Source organism: Trichechus manatus, unplaced genomic scaffold (assembly GCF_000243295.1).
Source record: "Trichechus manatus latirostris isolate Lorelei unplaced genomic scaffold, TriManLat1.0 scaffold00075, whole genome shotgun sequence".
NCBI classification, from domain to species: Eukaryota; Metazoa; Chordata; class Mammalia; order Sirenia; family Trichechidae; genus Trichechus; species Trichechus manatus.
In genome coordinates, this window is record NW_004444011.1 from 10,203,088 (window position 1) to 10,224,763 (window position 21,676).

A 21,676-nucleotide genomic window follows, 5' to 3' on the forward strand; every position below is an offset into this window, starting at 1 on the left:
GTCATAAAACAATATGTGTACTGACTGTTTAATGAGAAACTATTTGTTCTGTAAACCTTCATCTAAAGTACAATAAAAAAAATTAAAAAAAAAAGCTACGTATGTCAACCCATTCAATTTTTTATGTAAATTGTGCATGTATAAGAAAAAACTACTGGAGATAAAACAGTTTTTAAAAATCTAAATGCTATAAACCTAAAGCCCGGAGGACAAAATGGACTGGAACACTATAATCTTAGATATGGGAACTATCTGATTTACTCTACTGCGCTCCCTCAGAACTTTCATTTCACTCCTTCTTTTCTCTTCCGGCTCCTGTTTTTTGTTTGTTTGATTTTTCCTTCTCCTCATTTGTGATTTAAGTATGTTAGTTATTGTCTTAATGTTTAATAACTATAACCATGAATAAAGATGTGTTGACTCTATGATACAAATTTTTTTTTAATTTGATCTTTCTTAAAAAAAGACTGATGTGTCTTTTCCCTTCATACTTTGAATTATAACAGGTGTCCTCAGTTTTATTAGTTGAATTGCTATCTTTTGACATTGTTTATATCACAGGAAAAGAAAAATGGGACTTTTAATATTTAACACAGTGAATTTTTGAGAATCTTGATAGCATTAATCATAATTAAGCAGTAAGATCAGAAATTACAGTCTGAAGGTTGTCAATGTGTTTTCTAATTATCATAGCCCTTGCAGTATTCCTATTGGAATGAACTTTTCTTAAAACTGTACATGACAACACCACCACCACCAATATCTATTAACATTATGCTCTTACTATATGAAAAAAATTTAACAGGAATCATGTCATTTAGTCCTCATAAAAATCCCATGTAAAAGGTTAATTTTATTTTCCCTAATTTATAGCTAAAAATGCTAAAGCACAGAAGTATTGAGAAACTTGCTCAGCATCATAACCATGATTTGACTGTCGGAAGCCCATGCCCTTCCCTACCTTGTGATGGCAGTTTTTATGTAAGAACACCACAACACAATGCAAGCAGCTTCCTTTTGGGAATCACTACATTGGCTTAGGCCTTCCACATCTCTCACTGGTAGTAATTCAGCACATTCATGTTTTCTCTACCCCAATCTTTCACCTTCTGCATATTCCTCATCTCCACCAGAATAGTTTTTTAGAACAAATATGATTGGCCACAAGCTTAAATATGGCTAATTGGATCACTAATATCCTCCAGATAAATTTCAAATTCCTAAACAATCTCTATAGCCCCTTCCTTCTTTTCTATACTCCCTGCCCAAACATACATGTCTCTCAATCAGAACTACCTACTTTCTCCCATACTCTTTCAGGATAGTTCCTCTAATTGAGATGCATTCTCTGATTCTGCCATCTCTTCTTTATTTGATCACTTCTGCCTTTCTGGCTACTTTTCATTTCCCTTCAGTGCCTAGTTTAGGAGTCACATCCTTCAGTGAGGCATCTCTAATTCCTTTCAATCACCCTCCATCCCCCATAAGCATTTATCATATCATATTGCAGTTTCTTACTTTGCTTCAACTACTGGACTTAGAACACCTCAAAGGCATGGACAATGGCTTTCGACTCTGTACATCCACTTCTAGTGCGTGGTATGTACTCAGTAATTGGTTGGAATAAAGAAAAAGAAATGAAATAGAATACGGGCTTGGGAACTGTACTATAAATATATAGTTTCCGTTATTAATAGCTTCCTTTTTATTTTAAACTTTATCCAACCTGTCACAAAATCTTCAAGAAAAAATAAGCCTCACTGGCACAAAAGCAAAAATTAAGAACTCACTCCACTATTAAATAAATGAGTTAGGTTTTGGCCAGCAGATAGATAGTCAAAGTTCTAGTCCCATGTCCTACCAAACCCAATTTCCAATGGCTGTAACTAAAAATAGGTTTAAAGTTTTTTGGCATGCTTCTTTAGAAATCTCAAAGGAAAAACAAATACTATAAAGTTCAATGGGGTTAAGTGAACTTACAAGAAGGTCTCCAGTACAGTTGCGTTATTCTAAAGTTAATATGATATAAATGCATATAGTCAATGGTATCTGATGACAAAAAAGTAAACAAAACAAAAGATAAAAATACAACACAATCCTTCCGTTTTTATTAGAATTTCATGAACCCTTATTGGAATGTTATGGTTATGGTTATGGTTATGGTTGCTCTATTTTAATAGAATATATAAAAATTGTAATAGGGGTTAAAAATAATTTGAGAAAGAAGTAAAATTTTTCATTACAAAGAAGCCTGAAGAGTGATTAAATTGCATTTAAGCATTTGTGGATTTATTTTACAGATAGTGCTGAATCCCTGTTCTTTGTTCCCAGAAAGATTAGACTATTTTTCTTTCTTTTTTGCAAAAATTGAATAGCTCTAAAAAGAAGCAAAGGCTATTGTTATGGATTGAATTTTGTCCCCCCAAAATATGTGTCAACTTGGCTAGGCCACGATCCTCAGTATTATGTAATTATTCTCCATTTTCTGATCTGATGTAATTATCTTATGTGTTGTAAATCCTAATCTCTATGATGTTAATGAGGCAGGATTAGAGGCAATTATATTACTGAGGCAGGATACAATCTACAGGATTAGATTGTATCTTGAGTCAATCTCTTTTGAGATATAAAAGAGATTAAACAAGTGAGCAGAGATCCAGGGAGCTTATACCACCAGGAAAGAAGAGCCTTGAGCAGAGCACATCCTTTGGACCTGAGGTCCCTTTGCTGAGAACCTCCTAGATGGAGGGGAAGACCAATACCAAGACACATGGAGATCTCTAAGGAATGTTGGGCCCACAGATGTTGAAAGGGGACAAGAACATTATCCCAGAGCCAACAAAAAAAGAAAGCATTCCCTTGGAACTGGCATCCTGAATTCGAACTTCTAGCCTCCTAAACTGAGAGAATAAATTTCTGTTTGTTAAAACCATCCACTTGTGGTATTTGTTATAGCTGCACTAGATAGCTAAGACAACTACTGTACATAATTTCTGACAACTAGAGAGGATTATCAGGAGACTTCCTCACCACCCTACGTGCCAACCTTTAGAAAAATGTGACCCTACCAGACTTCAAGACTTATTATAAAGCTACGGTGATAAAGACAGTATACCTGTTGCTGTTGAGTTGATTCTGACTCATAGCGACCCTGTAGGACAGAGTAGAACTGCCCCATAGAGTTTCCAAGGAGTACCTGGTGGATTCGAACCATGGACTTTTTGGTTAGCAGCCACAGCACTTAACCACTACGCCACCAGGATTTCCCAAGACAGTATAGTACTGGCAAAAGAATAGACAAATAGGTCAATGAAACAAAACAAAATGCTCAGAAATAGACCCACACAAACATAGTCAACTGATATTTGACAAAGGAGCAAAGACAATGCAGTGAAGAAAGGATAGTCTTTTTTAAACAATTGGTACTAGAACTACTGGACAAAAAAAAGAATCTTGATACTAACCTTACACCCCTAACAAAAAATTAACTCAAAATGGATCATAGACCTAAAAGTAAAATGCAAAACTATAAAACTACTAAAAGATAACATAACCTTGGGTTTGGTGATGAATTTTTTAATACAACACCAAAAGTATAATCCATGAAAGAAAAACACTGATAACTTGGACTTCATTAAAATTGAAAGCTTCTACTCTGTGGAAGATACTGTTAAAAGAATGAAAAGCCATAGACTGGGAGAAAATCTTTGCAAAATACACATCTGATAAAGAACTTGTATCCAAAATATACAAAGAACTCTTAAAATGCAACAATAAGATAACTGGATTAACAGATGGACAAAATATATGAACAGATGTCCTATCCACCAAAGAAGATACGCAGATGGAAAATAAGCATATGAACTGATGCTCAGTATTCTATGTCATTAGGGAATTGCAAATTAAAACAATGAGATACCACTACACACCTATTAGAATGGGTAAAACCCAAAACACTGATAATACCAAATGCTTGTGAGGATGTTGAGCAACAGGAAATCTCATTCATTGCTGGTGCTAATGCAAAATAGTACAGCCACTTTGGAAGACACTCTGGCACTTTCTTACAAAGCTAAACATAGTCTTACCATATTATCCAGCAACTGCACCCCCAAGTATTTATTCAAATGAGCTGAAAACTTATATCCACACAAAAACTTGCACATGAATGTTTACAGCAGCTTTATTCATGATTTCCCAAAGTTGTAAGCAGCCAAGATAGCCTTCAACAGGTGAATGGATAAGCAGTGGTACATCAGTACGATAGAATATTATTCAGTGATAAAAAGACATGAGTTAACAAGCCACACATGGAGGAACTTCAAATGCATATCGCTAAGTGAAAAAAGTCATAAGAGGCTATATACTGTTTGATTCCAACTATATCACAAGCTGGAAAAGGTAAAACCATGGCACCAGTAAAAGATAAGTGGTTGCCAGGGTTGGGGGCACAGTAATGAATAGATGGAGCACAGAGTGTTTTTATGGCAGTGAAACTATTCTGTATAATACTATAATGGTGGACACATGGCATTATACATTTGTCAAAACCCAAAGGTCTGTACAACACAAAGAGTGAACCCTAAAATACTATGGATTTAAGTTAATAATAATGTATCAATATTGGTTCATCAACTGTAACAAATGTGCCCCATGTGCAAGTTGCTAATAATAGTGGAAACTGTGGGTGGGAGAAGGGTATAACTAAACCAAAAAAAAAAAAAAAAACCCAAACTTATAAACTGTTACATGGCTCTAAAAAATAAAGTCTGTTTAAAAAATGAAACAACAAAATATTAATTACTAAGACAATTCTTCTTTCTGAAAATTTAAATAACAACTAATTATTAAGTTGGTTAGGTGAGGTTAAAACAAGACAAACCAGAATTATATTTATGTAGTCTAATGGATACCAATGAAAATACAAAGCATCATCATTGGGCAACTTGAGAAAAAGAAAAAAATCATATATATATATAAATATTAATATGTACATATTTTAAAAAAGGAAAACATCTTACCATGACTCGTGTTTGTTGTATGGTCAGCATTGGGAAGATGATACTCTCTACCCATCAATCCATTCACTACTTCCCAGTGTGGGTCTTCTGTGAGCAATTGTTTCCAGCCACAGAAACCAGTTTCGAAGTCACACATGATATGATTTGCTGCTATTACATATAGAAAAGAAAACCCGTTAAGGTGAAATGCAGTGAAATATGGTATCAATATTAGTCAGTAAAATTTAAGTGGTCAGAATGATCATCCCCTTTATAATGAATATTTTCTAATTATCAGAATAAGGAACCCTGGTGGCACAGTGGTTAAATTCTCGGCTGCTAACCGAAAGGTTGGCAGCTCAAACCCACCAGCTTCACTTCTTCCAACCTCACTGAAGTGTTCATGTGCTGTGTGAGTATTCACCTTTCTGTAGTCTATCTAGAAGTCTGGCACATATCACCCTGATGGACCGAATTTAACGATGCAATCTAATTTAATGATGCAAGTGAAACTTTTGAGCTTTTCAGGGAGTAACTAATTCACCTGCCACGTATAAACTTGCTGAGATGGTAGTGAAAAAAAATCAGTTCGAAAGGGGAGAATTAAGTTTTATTCTGGACACCGGAAGATCTCGAGGTTAACATACCAATATTCACCCCATTTTGCTATTTTAACAGTTTCTCCAAAGAAAATGCTTAGCCATTTTGGAATTGCAGTTAAATTAGATATTCTGAGCTTTGCTTTTTTCTTATAAACTATTCTCTTAATACATAAAAGAAATATTAAAAAGTCAACAAATATTTCAGTTCCTACATTTATCACGGAAGAATTAGTTCTAGAGAAAGTCGGAGTTTGAGGTAAGCTGTATAAGTCCCTTTCCCAGCGTTGACACCAAATTAGTCAGAAAAACATAGGTTTCAGAGAACTAGGCAGTGAACTAGAAATTCTGACAACTTGATCTGTGCTTTTGAGAAATTAGTTTTTATGGGCCTCAATTTCCTCATTCCTAAAGTAAGAATCACAGGAGACTTGGTGGTGCAGTGGTTAAAGTGCTCGGCTGCCAACCAAAAGGTCAGCAGTTAGAACCCAGCAGCTGCTCTTTGGAAGAAAGATGTGGCAGTCTGCTTCCCTAAACATTTACAGCCTTGGAAACCCTGCTCTGTCCCAGGGTCGCTATGAGTCAGGATCGACTGGACCGCAGTGGGTTTGGTTCTTCTGGAAAGCAAAAATCATAGTCTCAGTCTGTCTTAGACAGTAGGTTTGAGGATAACTTAGTATAATCAATGTAAAAACATATTTCCAAATATTCCCATTAATGCAGAGACATTTTATAACAGTGGAAGGAGGAGGAATCGAAATTATTCTTCATCAGAAAACATTCAACATTTTGACAAGCCTCACTAAGATCATAATGCTATTGTCTTTAATAACAGTAACAGCATACATGTTACCACTAAGCTCCAAGTATGTGACAGGTACTTTACGTACATTACTACTAGTCCTCACAAGTACCCTACATGTAAGTATAATTATCACCATTTAGTAAAAGAGAAAAATGGAACTCAGAGCACTGAGAAACCTGCCTATGGTAAGTTTAGGACTTTTTGATGCCTAAGTTTAAACAGGAAGCCAACCTAAACCAGGGACTGTATCTCAAAATTAAGAAGACTCCATCGTCATATGCTTGCTTTTAACAGTTAGTTTCAATTTTGAACAATATCGTGAATTTAGACCAGCATGTTGAATAAGCTCACCATATCTTAATAATTAAAGAATCTTCAAATCTCTATAAACAAGGATGCCTGCTCTTCTTACCGAATACTTTATCAGCAATATGTCAACTCTTAAAATATTAAATATCAGTATGTGAATGGAAATGCCACCTAAGTTTCCTGTACATGTAAATTAAATGTTTAGATCTCAGTTATGCTTGCTTAGACAATAATATAATTAACACACAATTAAACATTTTGATTTTTATAAGCAAATATCATTTCTCCGTTAAGCAGATTCCCTCCTCCCAAAAAAAAATAGACTATATTCTAATAATTGAAGAGGCCTTGCACATTTCTTAGTGTGTACCAGTATGACAAGGAAGTGCACTTCTCCAATACACCTAGTGAAATCTAATGCTCCTGTATAAGTTTTTCTTTTCTCAGCTCCAGCTACAAAGTGTACAGGTTACTACTATTGATCAAAAGTTACTTCTCAAAGAAGAGCCTCTTCTCTTTTTTGACACTCTTTAGCACTTACGACCTAGCTGTAACTTGGTATTAAGGATATCTCCTTAGGTCTTCTGTGAGCTTTGTTACTTATTAGACCATTTCACAACTCCTGTAAGTCAGTTATGACAGACTCTAAATATATACTTCACCTCCAAAATGTATTTAAAAATTCCAAAATCTTGGCTATGAACTTGGCCAAGGAACCCTTCCACCTCCTACCATGATTACCACCAATTCCTAGAGACATACTTCCCTAGAGAAGAAAATCTTCCATAGGTAGGATGACCACACTTCTGGGTTTGCCTAGGATTGCCCCAGTTTATGAGTGTTGTACGAGCATAATAATTCATAGTTTTCCTTTTCCTTCTCAAGTGTCCCTGTCTGGGCAATAAATTAAATATTTCCCAGTTCAGGCAATAAATTATATATTGCTACCCAAAGGAAGCAAGTCCATGCAAACAATCTTCTTCACTGCTATGGCTACTGAAGTAACCATCCTAACTCCCCAACAAGGCAATGGTGTGAATTGGCAATAAGACCAATGAGTGTAGATATGGAAAGTTCAAAGTGAGCTAGGCATCACCAAACCCTTAGAGTCTTCACAATTATGCCTGTGTCACTAAACCACAAATATCTAAAGAACATTTCAAAACAAATGAATTTTGATTGTATAAGTGTTGAAATTTGGATTTAGGACAAAAGTTTAAAACATTTATTTCATTACTTGGATGTTTTATCGGTTAAAATGTCAATCATTGCACTTTTCATAGAACACTAAATGCCTCTCTCTTTTGAAAAATAAAAATTAGTTTTTAAAATCCATTGTAATAAACATATGTGAAAGTAAGATGTTACAGTCACCTCTGTGAAAATCTTAGTGAATTGCAAAGCTATTTCTACCAATGCTGTTGGTTCCAGTACACTTGAAAGGATTTTTTTTAAAGCTAAGTATTCTAGAACATAACTGCACTATAAAATATAAGTCAAATTCCAGTCACCTAAGTTGAGTTTCTTCCATTAATACTTCCCTGAATAATTCAAAAAGTTTAAGGTGAAGTTATAAATATCTGAAGAACGTCAGGAGAGTAAAATGCATTCTGGCAACTGATAAATGCCTTATCATTTCATATATGTTAAATACTAAATGTTGATAAAAATCTAAAAAATCATCTATTTCATGTTACAAAATGTGCAATTATTATAAACAGCGATTTTGATGATTTGGTGGTTTTCTTTTAACCTTCTGTGATTGTAGAATTCACTTCACCATCTCTAATAAAAGTATGAGATATGACATGTTCATAATTTTAAAGAAATTGCATCATGAGTTCATCAGTTAAAGTAATATTTTCAGATTATGATGAAGCTTTCTCTTGCATATTTAACCAAAGAATTTCATTGTAGCAGCTGAAGAAAATTCTTCTGGATCGTGAAAATTAAAATATTTATGAGTCATCCTGTTCGGAAGTTAACCAGTTTTCTATGATATAAGCAAAAAGTATATGTGGAAACTAATAGGAATTGTTTCATTCATTGAGTACAACTTAGATTAGAAACATTTTGATAATATTCATTAAGAAACCACAAGGATCTTTGCTATACTAAATATATATACAAGTATTCCTCTTACCTTCAGGAAGTGTTTTAGTACTCAACAATTTTTTTTGCAAAACATGAAAGATACCCAGAGAGAGTATCATAGTAAAAATTAAATGCACTGCATAGAGTCCTTGGTTTAAGCTTCTTTCACTTGAATATTATATTGACTTCTCCTTTGAAAACTCACAATTCATGTTGGCTTTTTAAATGATCTAAAAAAATCCTACAATAAAAAAGTTCAACATTTTTCCACAAAACTTCCCAGACTATTTTGATTTGACCACAGATCTGTACATTATTCAATCTTTTTCTTTTTTTTGGCGAGGAGAGGCGAGGAAGTTTGTGTGTGTATGCAGAGTGTCTGTCAGCATGGCACAGAACATTCTGTGGAACAAATTGGGAAAGATATATATACCTTAAAAGTCTAGGAAGTAACACTGTTTGTCAAAAAGCACAGCTATCTGTCCCTGCATTCATGCAATGGAAGTAGAAGAATGGTATCAAGAGATCTTCTACTGAAAAAAATGCCATATATGTAATCAAAGAAACTACAATAAAGGAAGAGAAATGGGAAAATACGTCCAAAATCAGATGGTAAAATATCTATGTACTCCAGGTGGGAATTTGATTAAGAAAACCAATTCAAAGGAGAACATAAAGTATGCTTCACCACAGGAAAAGAGGGAATAGAGAAGCTAAGCTTCAAAATGTGTGATGAAAAAGAAAGGAGTTTTTTTTTTTTAGTTATTCAAATAGAGAATAATACAAAGTGTTAGATGAATTTCCCGAAAAGAAATGGGCCAAATTGTCTGTGAAAAATTAAATAAACATAGAAAGGAATCTTACATAATCACATTAGAGAAAATAAATGTTGCTCACATTTTTTTTTAAATGAAAGAAGAGAATCACCCAAAAACTTTATTAAGATCATACTGCTTGATAAACTGTTTTGATTAAGCTGCAGGTCTGAGGAATTAATTGAATTGCTGTTTACAAACTGGCCAGCGGGGAAATTTTCCCTTGCTTTCCCATCTCTATCCTGCATCATCGTTGCTCTTAATAAAATCCTTACTCACCTATTGACAGAAGCATATTGCACAAAAAAATTTCATTAAAAAGGTGACATTTATCTTATTTGTTGCAATATTTTTCTGTTGTCCAACAAAATCCCTCACTAAAGTAAGACACTGCAGCAGAGTAAATGTCAAATTTTTAGTAATTAAAAAAACCACTTGTTTGTGATATACGAACTGGATTCATTTAAGTTGAATTCATCATTTCTAAAGAGACACAAGTATTTTAGCTGCTAAGTTACCTCATAGGAACCATCATGAGCATTGTAAATTAAATTGTGTTTTCTTTTAAATATGACTAGGTTTGAATAGTAATAGGATCTTTTTATATCACTCTTATCAAAAACTCTTCATAAAAATCCTGAATGGAAGGTGTTCTGAGACTTTTTTGTCCAGTCATGAATTTCAACAGTGGCTGAAATAATTTCTGTGGTCATCATGGTTGACCTGGAGAATTGACTTGAGAGGAAAAAACCCAACATTGAATGAGGTTAACCAGTACCACCAGTTATTGTCAAGTCAATTCCTACCCATAGTTAGAAACCCATAATGTATGCTTCTAAAAAGAAAGATACTAAGAGGTTTCCTCCCCTACCCATTTTCCTCTTTAGCCAAAACACACACACACTCACACACACATACACGTACACACACACACCCCTCCACTAATCACAACTATTCATTTGTCGAACAAATGGGGAGAGTTTGCAGTTTTAGCAACTTACACCAAAACATTAAATTAACATAAAGACTCCTGAAGGAATAGTACTAATAGCTTCAGAGTGAGGACATACATTTATCTAAGACAATGTTCATCTTATTTAATACACATTAACTTCACCTTGTTCAAAACAAAGACTATTACAAATCCGATGATGGTCATGAATTTGAACAAGTAAACATTGAACTGACAGCTCTCCACCAAGAACTAAACCATTAATTAACTTACAGCAAGTTGCCGGGTCCTCATCACTCCTGTCAGAGCAGTCCTGCTGAGCGTCGCAGACTAATTCCTGGGCAATGCACTGACCAGTAGCACAAGTGAACTCATCTGCAGAGCAAAGCTTTCCAGATCGGGCCTGTGCACAGGCATAGACCCAGAGGTGATCGAGACCAATAAAACTTATTTGGCTCAAAAGAGCCCCTTCAAAAACAATCTTCAGGAATAAAAGTAAACATGTTATAAGCTTACAATCTTTTTAAAAAGAATAAAAAGCCTGAAGAATTACAATAGAGTTTAGTTATTGAGAAGAACGATAGGTTTCTTTAAAGAACAACTAAATGCAACTGAAAATAAAGTTTATATTTAATATGCCTGACCCACAATTAGTTGATTGATGGACACATTAGCTCCACTAAGGCTTCAGGAAAACCACAATAAGATTACACGAAATATGCCAACAGTTTAACCACGTATAATATTCTTGACTGCAAACTTGCTATACGGTCATCATTTTTGCAGCTCTCTTTCTTCAATTTTCAAGAAAAAGAATAAACATTATCTTTATTTATAAAACAAGACCTATAAATTCATCTGAGTTTTATCTACTGAAACTATTATTTGAACGTATGATAGCAAAAATCAGGCAAATGGAAACAGGCACAGTATAAAGATATAAAATTTAAAAAGAATAAATATTAAAAAAACTATTAAAGTTTCCTAAAATAATAACTTATCACATCAAAGACGTGTCAATTAAAGGGAATAAATATTCTCTCCAATCAAATTGCTAGCTTCTCTGAAGGTATACAGTATTAGCTAGTTCAACAACCATTACACTGCTAGTCAAATATGAGATAATGTCAAAGTATTAGTATTCCGTGAGGGTCTACCAAGAGCAATGGTTAGTTAGCACCAAAAATGAAGAAGTCATATAAATAGCTGAGTGTATGGCAAATGACTAATTCTCTCTTGTCCAATATGGTAGCCACTGTTCACATAGGGCTATTTCAATTTAATTGAAATAAACTTTAAATTAAATTCCTCAATCATACTAGCCACATTTAAAATATTTAATAGCCACATGTGGCTAGTGGCTACCACGTTGGACAGCATAGATATAGAACATTTCCATTATTACAGAAAGTTCTCTCGAATTGCACTGAACTGTTGTTGTTAAGTGTCATCGAGTCAATTCTGACTCATAGCGACCTTATGTGCAACAGAAAGAAACACTGCCTGGCCCTGCACCATCCTCACAATCATTGCTATGTTTGAGCCCATTGTTGCAGCCACTGTGTCAGTCCATCTAATCAAGGGTCTTCCTCTTTTTCACTGACCTTCTACTTTACCAAGCATGATGTCCTTCTCCGGAGACTGGTCCCTCCTGATAACATGTCCAAAGGATATGAGACAAAGTCTCGTCATCCTCGCTTCTAAGGAGCACTCTGGCTGTACTTCATCCAAAACAGATTTGGTCATTATTCTGGCAGCCCATCGTATAGTCAATATTCTTCATCAACACCATAATTCAAACGCGTCAATTCTTCTTCGGTCTTCCTTATTCATTATCTGGTTTTCACAAGTATATGAGGCGATTGAAAATGCATATGGCACTTTAGTCCTCAAAGTGACACTTTTGTTTTTCAACACTTTAAAGAGGCCTTTTGCAGCAGATTTTCCCAATGAAATACATCATTTGATTTCTTAACTGCTGCTTCTATGGGCGTTTATTGTGGATCCAAGTGAAATGAAATCCTTGACAACTTCAACGTTTCCCCTGTTTATCATCATGTTTATCATGATGCACTGAACTAGATGTTGTTAAATTGCAAGCAAGACATTAGGAATAAAGACTCACTCCTTTTAGTTACTTCCTGTTTAAAGTTTCTGAATAGATTATCTTTTTTCAAAATCATGGGTAATATGTATTTGTTTGTTAACAGTTTGCAACTATAGTTTTGAGCAGATTTGCCCAGTGCAATACATCTTTTGATTTCTTGATTGCTGCTTCCATGGGCATTGATTATGGATCCAAGTAAAATGAAATCCTTGAAAACTTCAATCTTTTCTCTGTTTATCAGTTTGCTTATTGGTCCTGCCGTGAGGACTTTTATTTTCTTTAGGTTGAGGTGTAATCCATAGTGACGGCTGTAGTCTTTGATTTTCATCACCAAGTGCTTCAAGGACTCCAAGCTTTCAGCAAGCAAGGTTGTGTCATCTGCATAATGTAGGTTGTTAATGAGTCTTCTTTCAATTCTGATGCCCAGTTGTTCATATAGTCCAGTTTCTCGTATTATTTGCTCAGCATAGATTGAATAAGTATGGTGAAAGGATACAACCCTGATGTACACCTTTCCTGACTTTAAACCACACGGTATCCCTTTGTTCTGTTCGATCTACTGCCTCTTGATCTATGTACAGGTTTCTCATGAGCACAATTTAGTGTTCTGGAATTCCCATTCTTCTCGATGTTATCCATAATTTCTTATGATCCACACAGTCGAATGCCTTGGCATAGTCAATGAAACACAGGTAAACATCTTTCTGGTATTCTCTGCTTTCAGTGAGGATCCATCTGACATCAGCAATGATATCTCTCATTCTGCATCCTCTTCTGAAACTGGCTTGAATTTCTGGCAGTTCCCTGTTGATGTACTGCTGCAATCATTTTTGAACTATCTTCAGCAAAATTTTACCTTGCCTGTGACACTAATGATATTATTTGATAATTTCTGCATTCTGTTGTTGGATTACCTTTCTTTGGAATGGGCGCAAATATGGATCTCTTCCAGTCAGTTGGCCAGGTAGCTGACTCCCCAATTTCTTGGCATAGATGAATGAGCACCTCCAGCGTTGCATCCATTTGTTGAAACATCTCAATTGGTATTTCATCAATTCTTGAAGCCGTGTTTTCACCAATGCCTTCAGTGCAGCTTGGACTTCTTCATTCAATACCATAGGTTCTTGATCTTATGCTACCTCCTGGAACAGCTAAACATCAACCAATTCTATTTAGTTCAGTGACTCTGTGTATTCCTTCCATATTTTAATGCTCCCTGCATTGTTCAATATTTTGCTCATAGAATCCTTCAAAATTGCAACTCAAAGCTTGAATTTTTTCTTCAGTTTTTTCAGTTTGAGAAATGCTGAGTATGTTATTTCCTTTTGATTTTCTAACTTCAGGTCTTTGCACATGTCATTATAATACTTTACTTTGTCTTCTCGAGCCACCCTTTGAAATCTTTTCAGCTCTTTTATTTCATCATTTCTTCCATTCACTTTAGCTAGTCTACATTCAAGAACAAGTTTCAGAGTCTCTTCTGACATCTGTTTTGGTCTTTTCTTTCTTTCCTGCCTTTTCAATGACCCTTTACTTTCTTCATGTATGATGTCCTTGATGTCATCCCACAACCTGCCTGGTTTTCGATCTTTAGTGTTCAATGTGTCAAATCTATTCTTGAAATGATCTCTAAATTCAGGGAGGATATACTCAAGGTTGTATTTTGGCTCTCACAGACTTGTTTTAATTTTCTTTAGCTTCAGTTTGAACTTGCATAGGAGCAATTGATGGTCTGTTCCACAGTCAGGCCCTGGCCTTGTTCTGACAGATAATATTGAGCTTTTCCAAAGTCTCTTTCCACAGATGTAGTTGATTTGGTGCCTGTGTTTTCCATCTGGTGAGGGCCACGTGTATAGTCATGGTTTGTGTTGCTGAAAATGGTATTTGCGATGAGTAAGTTTTTGGTCTCGCAAAATTCTACCATGTGATCTCCAGAGTCATTTCTATCACCAAAGCTATATAATTCAACGTGAATTACTGCCTTCAAAGCATTCTGCTGGATTTCTGTAATAGTTAACTATTTATCTGCTTCATAACGCGATTTGCTTCCCTGTGCAATGCATGGTGCTTGGAGATGCTAGGGAGGGAGTCTATCGAGAAGGAGGAAGCTTTAAACAAGAGTAGTGTGATGGTTAAGATTGTATGTCAACTTGGCTAGGCCATGATTCTCAGTGTTTTAATGTGATCACTCCCATGATTGAATATACTATGAGTAGCCAATCAGATGAAAGGGAGTTTCCTTGGGGGTGTGGCCTACATCTGAATATAAGCAGACGCTCTGGCTTTTTGCTCTCTCTGGATCCTACGGATTCCTCCTGTCATCTCATCTCTGGTTCTTGGCACTTGGGCTGTCAGCTTATCTGCTGAACTTGGGATTCATTGATCTTCACAGCCTGTGAGCGGAGCCCTGCTCTCTGACCTGCCGATCTTGGGTTCACCAGCCCCTGCAGCTACGTGAATCAGGAGAAACCTTGTGGTCTTGCTTGCCGATCTTGTGCCTCATCAACCTTCACAGCTGTGAGCGGGAGCCCAGCTCTCCGACCTGCTGATCTTGGGCTCACCAGCTTCTGTGGCTGCGTGACTTCAGAAAGACCTCTACCCTGATCCACGGACTTGGGATGTTTCAGCCTCTACAATCGCATGAGTTGTTTCCTTGGTATTAATCTCTCTATATATATATTTATACACTTCACTGGTTTTGCTTCTCTGGAGAACCCAGCCTAAGACAAGTAGTCATAAGCTGGCTCCTCCACTCAGGGGAAATTTGACCTGAGAAGGGCCAGGTACAATGAAAAGAAGTAGCTAACTGATCTCCCTAAATACACAAGTTTATATCTCTTACTTAAATGTTTAGCAATAGGTGATATATTCACTACTGCAAAGCTAAAAATTAAACTTATGATTTAAAAAATTACTTATTTTCTCTCTTATACCTTAAATTCCTTCATATCTTCTGGTATTAACACATCTGCTTTGACCCACTTGCTGTTAGTTGATGTGTTGTATGTCCAAAACACTTCTTCTTCCTTTGATATGAAGAAAAAGATATTACTCCTTCCCCAAATTCTACTTTCATATTTACATATGTGTTATCTTAATTAAATTTTTAGTAGTGATTACCCTACCTGTATGATTAGACCAAAACAGCAAACCCATTGCCATCAACTCAATTCTGACTCATAGTGACCCTACTGGACAGAGCAGAACTGCCCCCCCACCCAGGGCTTTCAAGGCTGTAAATCTTTGCTGAAGAGGACACACCTTTTGGTTACCAGCCCAGCACTTAAGCACTGGGCTTATTGTATGATATTAAGCTTATTGCATGATGTTATTGTATGATATTAACCACAGGGCTTACTGTATGACTTAACAGGGCTCATTGCATGATACTAAGCACTAGAAAACCTAAAATGTTGGTATGGATTGAAAAGCTGCATAACATTTTAAAAGCAAAAATAAGGAAATCAAGCATGTTTATGTAGTAAAGTTGCTTAATTTTTTATGAATGGAGAAGATGAGAACAGAATAAAAATTTGAATGGAATCTTAAAAGAAATAAAGTAGCATACTTTATGAATAAAATTCCAAAACCAATTCATAATACCAACAATCTAAATGTTGATTCCACTGACATTACTGTATTTTGCAATATTGTTAGGACACTAGAAAAGATAGGACAGGCAAACATTTAATATAAAGGCAAACAGGATACATTTTCCTGTACCATCTCAATTATATATATATACACATATATATACATATATATACTTTTCTTCTTTTCTTATAGGAGAATTCATTCTAAGTTCCAAGCAATACAGTTAATTTTCTGGAGATTATATTTCTGTAATTTAACCTTCTGGTCATTTTATAGAAGGCCTTTTTATGTCTTCTAGAGCATGCCATGTCATGCATCTGTGTAATGATCACTTTTCAAGATGAAAAGTGTATGCAAAATTATGTTACTACACACTCTGAAGAAAGACACTCAACAAAAGTCTATAATGCACTCCAAAATTTTGCCTTATGGTATAGCTATTTATGATTTGTGATAATACTTTCATGCTCTGCAATAATCCCATTTTTTTATTTACATCTCATCATTCAAGTTAATTTGACCTTTCTCTGGTAAATAATAGACCAAATTGTTCATAATATTTACCCGTAGAATGAATTGATTTTTCCTGTATCAACAGTAAAAATGTGGAGAGGGACATAAATATGTCTCAGTTTGAGTTCTGTATCTTACTTCTAATGTGAGACTGGAAACATTAGGACATAATATCTAATTGTAATTCAAATTACACATGACACATACTTTTTTCAGACTCTCATAAGCATTTATCTTCTTATTCAGCTTTACTTATTTCATTTATACTCAAGATTTTCTAAAACTGAATCCATTTTCGTCTTAGATCTTTACCTTCCAAATGTCCAAGTCCTAAATATTTTAGAAAATAGTCTAAACCCATTAAAATTCACTCCATTTCATACTTATTCATATTTACTGTTAAGACTTTCACAAGACAGTGAATTACACGAGGTGACATATGTTAGCTGATAGCTACCAAGTCACACCAGTACCAACTGCAGTTATAAAAAAGTTAAGACAGACAACTAATTTTTTCCCCAATTATTTCCTACTCAACTTTAGTTACTTGGCATCAAGATACATATACCTACCACAGATGCTTTTAGTAACACTATTTGGCAAGTGGCATTCATCACTTCCTCCATTTTCATTTTATGAGAACAATTTACAGCAATCGTGCTCTTTTTTTCACAGTGACTAATGGATCTCCCTCTGTTCTGTCCAAAGAAGGGTGAATTTACATTTTTCTGAAAAGTGAGGAGAGTACTTTCCAAACTTAAATGTCTTTTCATACACTAAGGTGATGGTATACCGAATGAGATCCAGATTTTTTGACCAGATTTTTCTGTCTGACAACACAAAAAATGACAAGAAAAAATTTGCCGCAACTAAATGAAATCAGTTTTATTTTATTTCTGTCCTTACTCTCAGGCTCTTCCCTTTCCAGTGCAGAAATAAAAGAACTACATCCAAGGTTTTCGTATTTTTTTGTTTTCTGGGTTTTCTTTTCCCCCTACTATTTCTGATTTCATCCTGGGATAGGACAACGTGCACTGGTAAGGACCTTTCATCAGGGAGAGCTTATTATGTCTTTAAAAACTATATCATATAAGGGAAGATACTTTTCTTTCCTGTCCCAACTATTTGTTCTTCTTACTTGCCAGTCGGAATCTAAGAAATATGTAAAAGGCACCACAAGCTGGGCACCCCACTATCCATGGTTCATTGACATGGAAATTCTCTACAGGATAAAAGACAGGTTGTTACTATGATGATTATTTTAGAGATGATGGACAGAGATTAAACGAAAAAATAGTTGGATAGGACAAACCTAGAACTGTTATACATTTAAGCTGATTCTAAAGGGTAAACTTTTTCTTCACCAACTTGCCTCCTGCCTGTGTTTTTTACTTCTCAAGTTCTACTCTCCTTTGGAAATAAAGAAAACAAACCTTAGCATTATCACTAGGTATTTCTTGGTTTATATGCAGACATTTATATGGATTTATGGATGCTCATAGTAAAAAAACAGCATTCTATTCATGGTACATATGAATAATCATCTTCATCAAGAGCTAATTTTTAAATAAGTTTGAAGCTCTTTTTGAGTTTGTGATAAAACATCAACTTGTGACTTAAATGTACCTTGATACAGATTTAACATCAGTGATAACATTTTAAGCATATAGAGCACAGCAAATGGAGTGCCAGAAAAGACAGGATACCTGCAAAATACTGGGTATCCAAGGTACAACAGTTGGTTTCTATTTGCCTGGAGTAACTGAGGAAGGAGAGTCAGGAATAAGAGGAGGAAATGGAATGTGTGGCTAATTGTCTCCATGAACAACTGCCCCTTTGTCACGAGACCCAAAGAACTGGATGGTACCTGGCTACAAATACTGAACATTTGATCCAAGATTCTATAGAAGAATCCTGATCAAATGGGGTAAATGCAGAACAGAATTTCAAATTCTCAAGGAATCCAGATTTTCTGGAGCACCTGAGGCTGGATGAGCCCCTGAAAATGTTGCTCTGAGATAATCTTTAAAATTAAACCAAAAATATCCCCTGAAGTCTTCTCAAAACCAAACAATAGTTTAGCTTCACTAGTAAGAATATATGCCTTGAGCAGTGTGCTCTTTTAAGATCTATCTACATGGGATCAAACTGACAACAGCAACTCGAAAGATTAGACAGAAAACTTAGCGGGCAGTGAGATTATGTTAATGAAGGAGGAAAAACTCAGAATAGGAGAGTGAGAATGGTTGTACAACTTGAAGAATATAATCAATGCCACTGAACTGCAAGTGTAGAAATTGTTGAATTAGTGTATGTTCTGCTGTGTATATTCTCAACAACAAAAATAAAATAAAGTATTAAAAAAAGACTTAGAAAACTGGTAAATCAAATATTAGGTAACACCCTTTTAAGATGTACATCCAATTGGTTCTGGTTAATACAATAGATAAGTTCTCCATGATTAACTTTTACTCCGTTTCTTATAACTTGGGAGATGGAATCTTGGTAAGCCTATTTTTATTACGTGTGGTGGTATCTGAAGCTAATTTTTTTTTATTCCTGTTTTGTACAGTGCAAAGCCACCAGCGGATGATACTGGTCATTTTCAGTAATTCATAACCGAATTTAAACTTCTAAAATTCATCACTGATGTTCAGGAGACATTAAAATAATCCTCAGGATTAGCAGGTATGGTAAAAAATTCTATTTAAATTTAGAATAATAACTCATTCAACATTTAATGAGCATGAATTGATTACCTGCCACATGAAAGCACTATCTTAGGCTATATATTTTAAAACATCTTTAACTATAACTTAAACTCAACAACAAAAATTTAGATTTTTTTTTTAACTATGCCTTTGTTCAAAAGGGAAATTGGAAATTATATAAGGTTGAAAACTTCCTGGAGGCTCACTTGACTTGATTTACATGGTACAAGTGATAGTAACTGAAATATTGCTGAGGCATTACGGATAAAACATATCTCTACAAAGTTTGACCTAATTTTTGGTTTGTTCCCATCTATCTTGAAAGTTTAAAGTACCACAGAAAGGGTAAGTAGCTGTTTCCCTGTGCCCTCCAATCCCTTCACAAATCAAATGAAATATATCAAATTAATTGTAAGACAGTGGGGTTACCAAGTGCTATTGCAAAAATGTTACAAAAAATATAACACAGTCACAGAATGCTAGAAATCACGTCTAGCCCAAGTAACAAAGAAGCGTTTATTAGGCTATCTGACAAGAGTTCTTGCCTAATTTTGTGCCTCAGAACTCTGAGAGTACCCTGGAGAAGAAGAGACAGAAGAAAGAATTCAGGACATGATGAAAATGTCACAAAAAATAAACTGAGTGGGGATGTGATAGACTGGGAAGAAAAAAGGAGAATTCCTGCTGAATTTTCAAGTATCATGGTAATAATAATTCTAACATCTGAGGATTAACTATTACAATGCTGCACACCTCAGAAGAAAACAGAGCAGATTAAATGTTATTGACAGGAGGTTAGTGGTGCCTAACAGTAATAAATGATAAACTTTTGTTGAAAAAATGGATGTGACTGATGTCATGTGGAAGTTTAAACTGGATTGAGTCAAGGCGTCCAGAGCCAAAGGAAACTAACTTGGATACTTTACTGTCTTTCTCCCTCAATCAGAAATTCTTACAAATATTGCCAAATGTTTCTTGTTTCTAGAATGACATCTGTGTCTTCTTTACTTCCATCTGTCAATGAATTCGTCTTTAGAACAGAAATTCTCAAAATGCCTCTGGTGTTTTCCCACTTGTGGAGAAGTACTTTCAGTTAAAATCAGGCAGAGAAGGGCCTGGATTTGTTTTATCTACCAGCACTACCACCACAACTTTCACTCTACTCTACCTCATGTGCCTTTTTTTTCATTCAAGTGGTTCATTTGTCTGGATTTAATCAATAATTCGTAGTCTTTAAAATTGTATCTAAAAAACCCTGGTGGTGCAATGGTAAAGCACTTGGCTGCTAACAAAAGGGTCAGCGATTCTAACTCACCAGTGGCTCTGCAGAAGAAAACACCTGGTCATCTGCTCCCTTAAAGTTTACGTCCTAGGAAATCCTATGGGGCAGTTCTACTCTGTCCTATAGGGTCCCTATGACTCAGTAACTACTGCACGGCACACAACAACAACAAATTGTATCTACTGGTACTGGAACAAGTAGTTTACTGCCATCATATTTACAGCTTTAATAATACACAGATCTAAAATCCGAAACAGATCACACCAGAACTTCAATATAGAGCTAACATTACAGAATACCAGAGTTCTCATTTTTATTAGACCTATAGTTTCTTCAACATACCTTTATGAATTTTAACAGTTTTATGAAATAATATTGTGCGAGTTATTACACTAACTTTTGCACATGACAATACCTTCTAAACTGGCTTCTTAATATTTCTTTGTAAAAGTGTACCAGATAGAGTCAAGTTAAAGAACACCTACAGCAACACTCAATTAGAGTGTGTGTGAATGATAGAAGCACAAGTTGTAAAGAATGACATCTCATTTATTCAATGAGTTTGAAACAACTGCCAGTTTTTTCTTACCTCATTATTATACAGTCCTACTCTCAGAACACTGTTTTCCATAGAGTAATAGAATTGAAGATGGCAGCCTTTGCCCAAGCAGTGACATACAGAGCTATTCAGAAAAGCCCTTCTGACTAGATGGTTAAGAGTAAAAGCTTGCTTAGCTCCTATCCACACGTAATAACCTGAAAAAGAAAGGAAAACAATTTATATATATATTTATTTATTTATTTTTATTTTTTTATTTTTGGTGAAAATACACACAACCAAAGATACACCGTTTCAAAAATTTCTACATACACAGTTCAGTGACATTGACTATGC

At 35.2% G+C, this 21,676-nt stretch overlaps 1 protein-coding gene across 1 annotated transcript in view; it reads right to left on the bottom strand.

Annotated features, from left to right (window-relative positions):
• Positions 1-21,676, bottom strand: part of MALRD1 (MAM and LDL receptor class A domain containing 1) — a 964,362-nt gene that overhangs the window by 832,230 nt on the left and 110,456 nt on the right. The window contains 4 exon segments of the mRNA XM_012556720.1: positions 5,022-5,168; positions 10,848-11,055; positions 15,615-15,707; positions 21,371-21,537. Coding sequence (XP_012412174.1) covers positions 5,022-5,168; positions 10,848-11,055; positions 15,615-15,707; positions 21,371-21,537 — 615 coding nt within the window.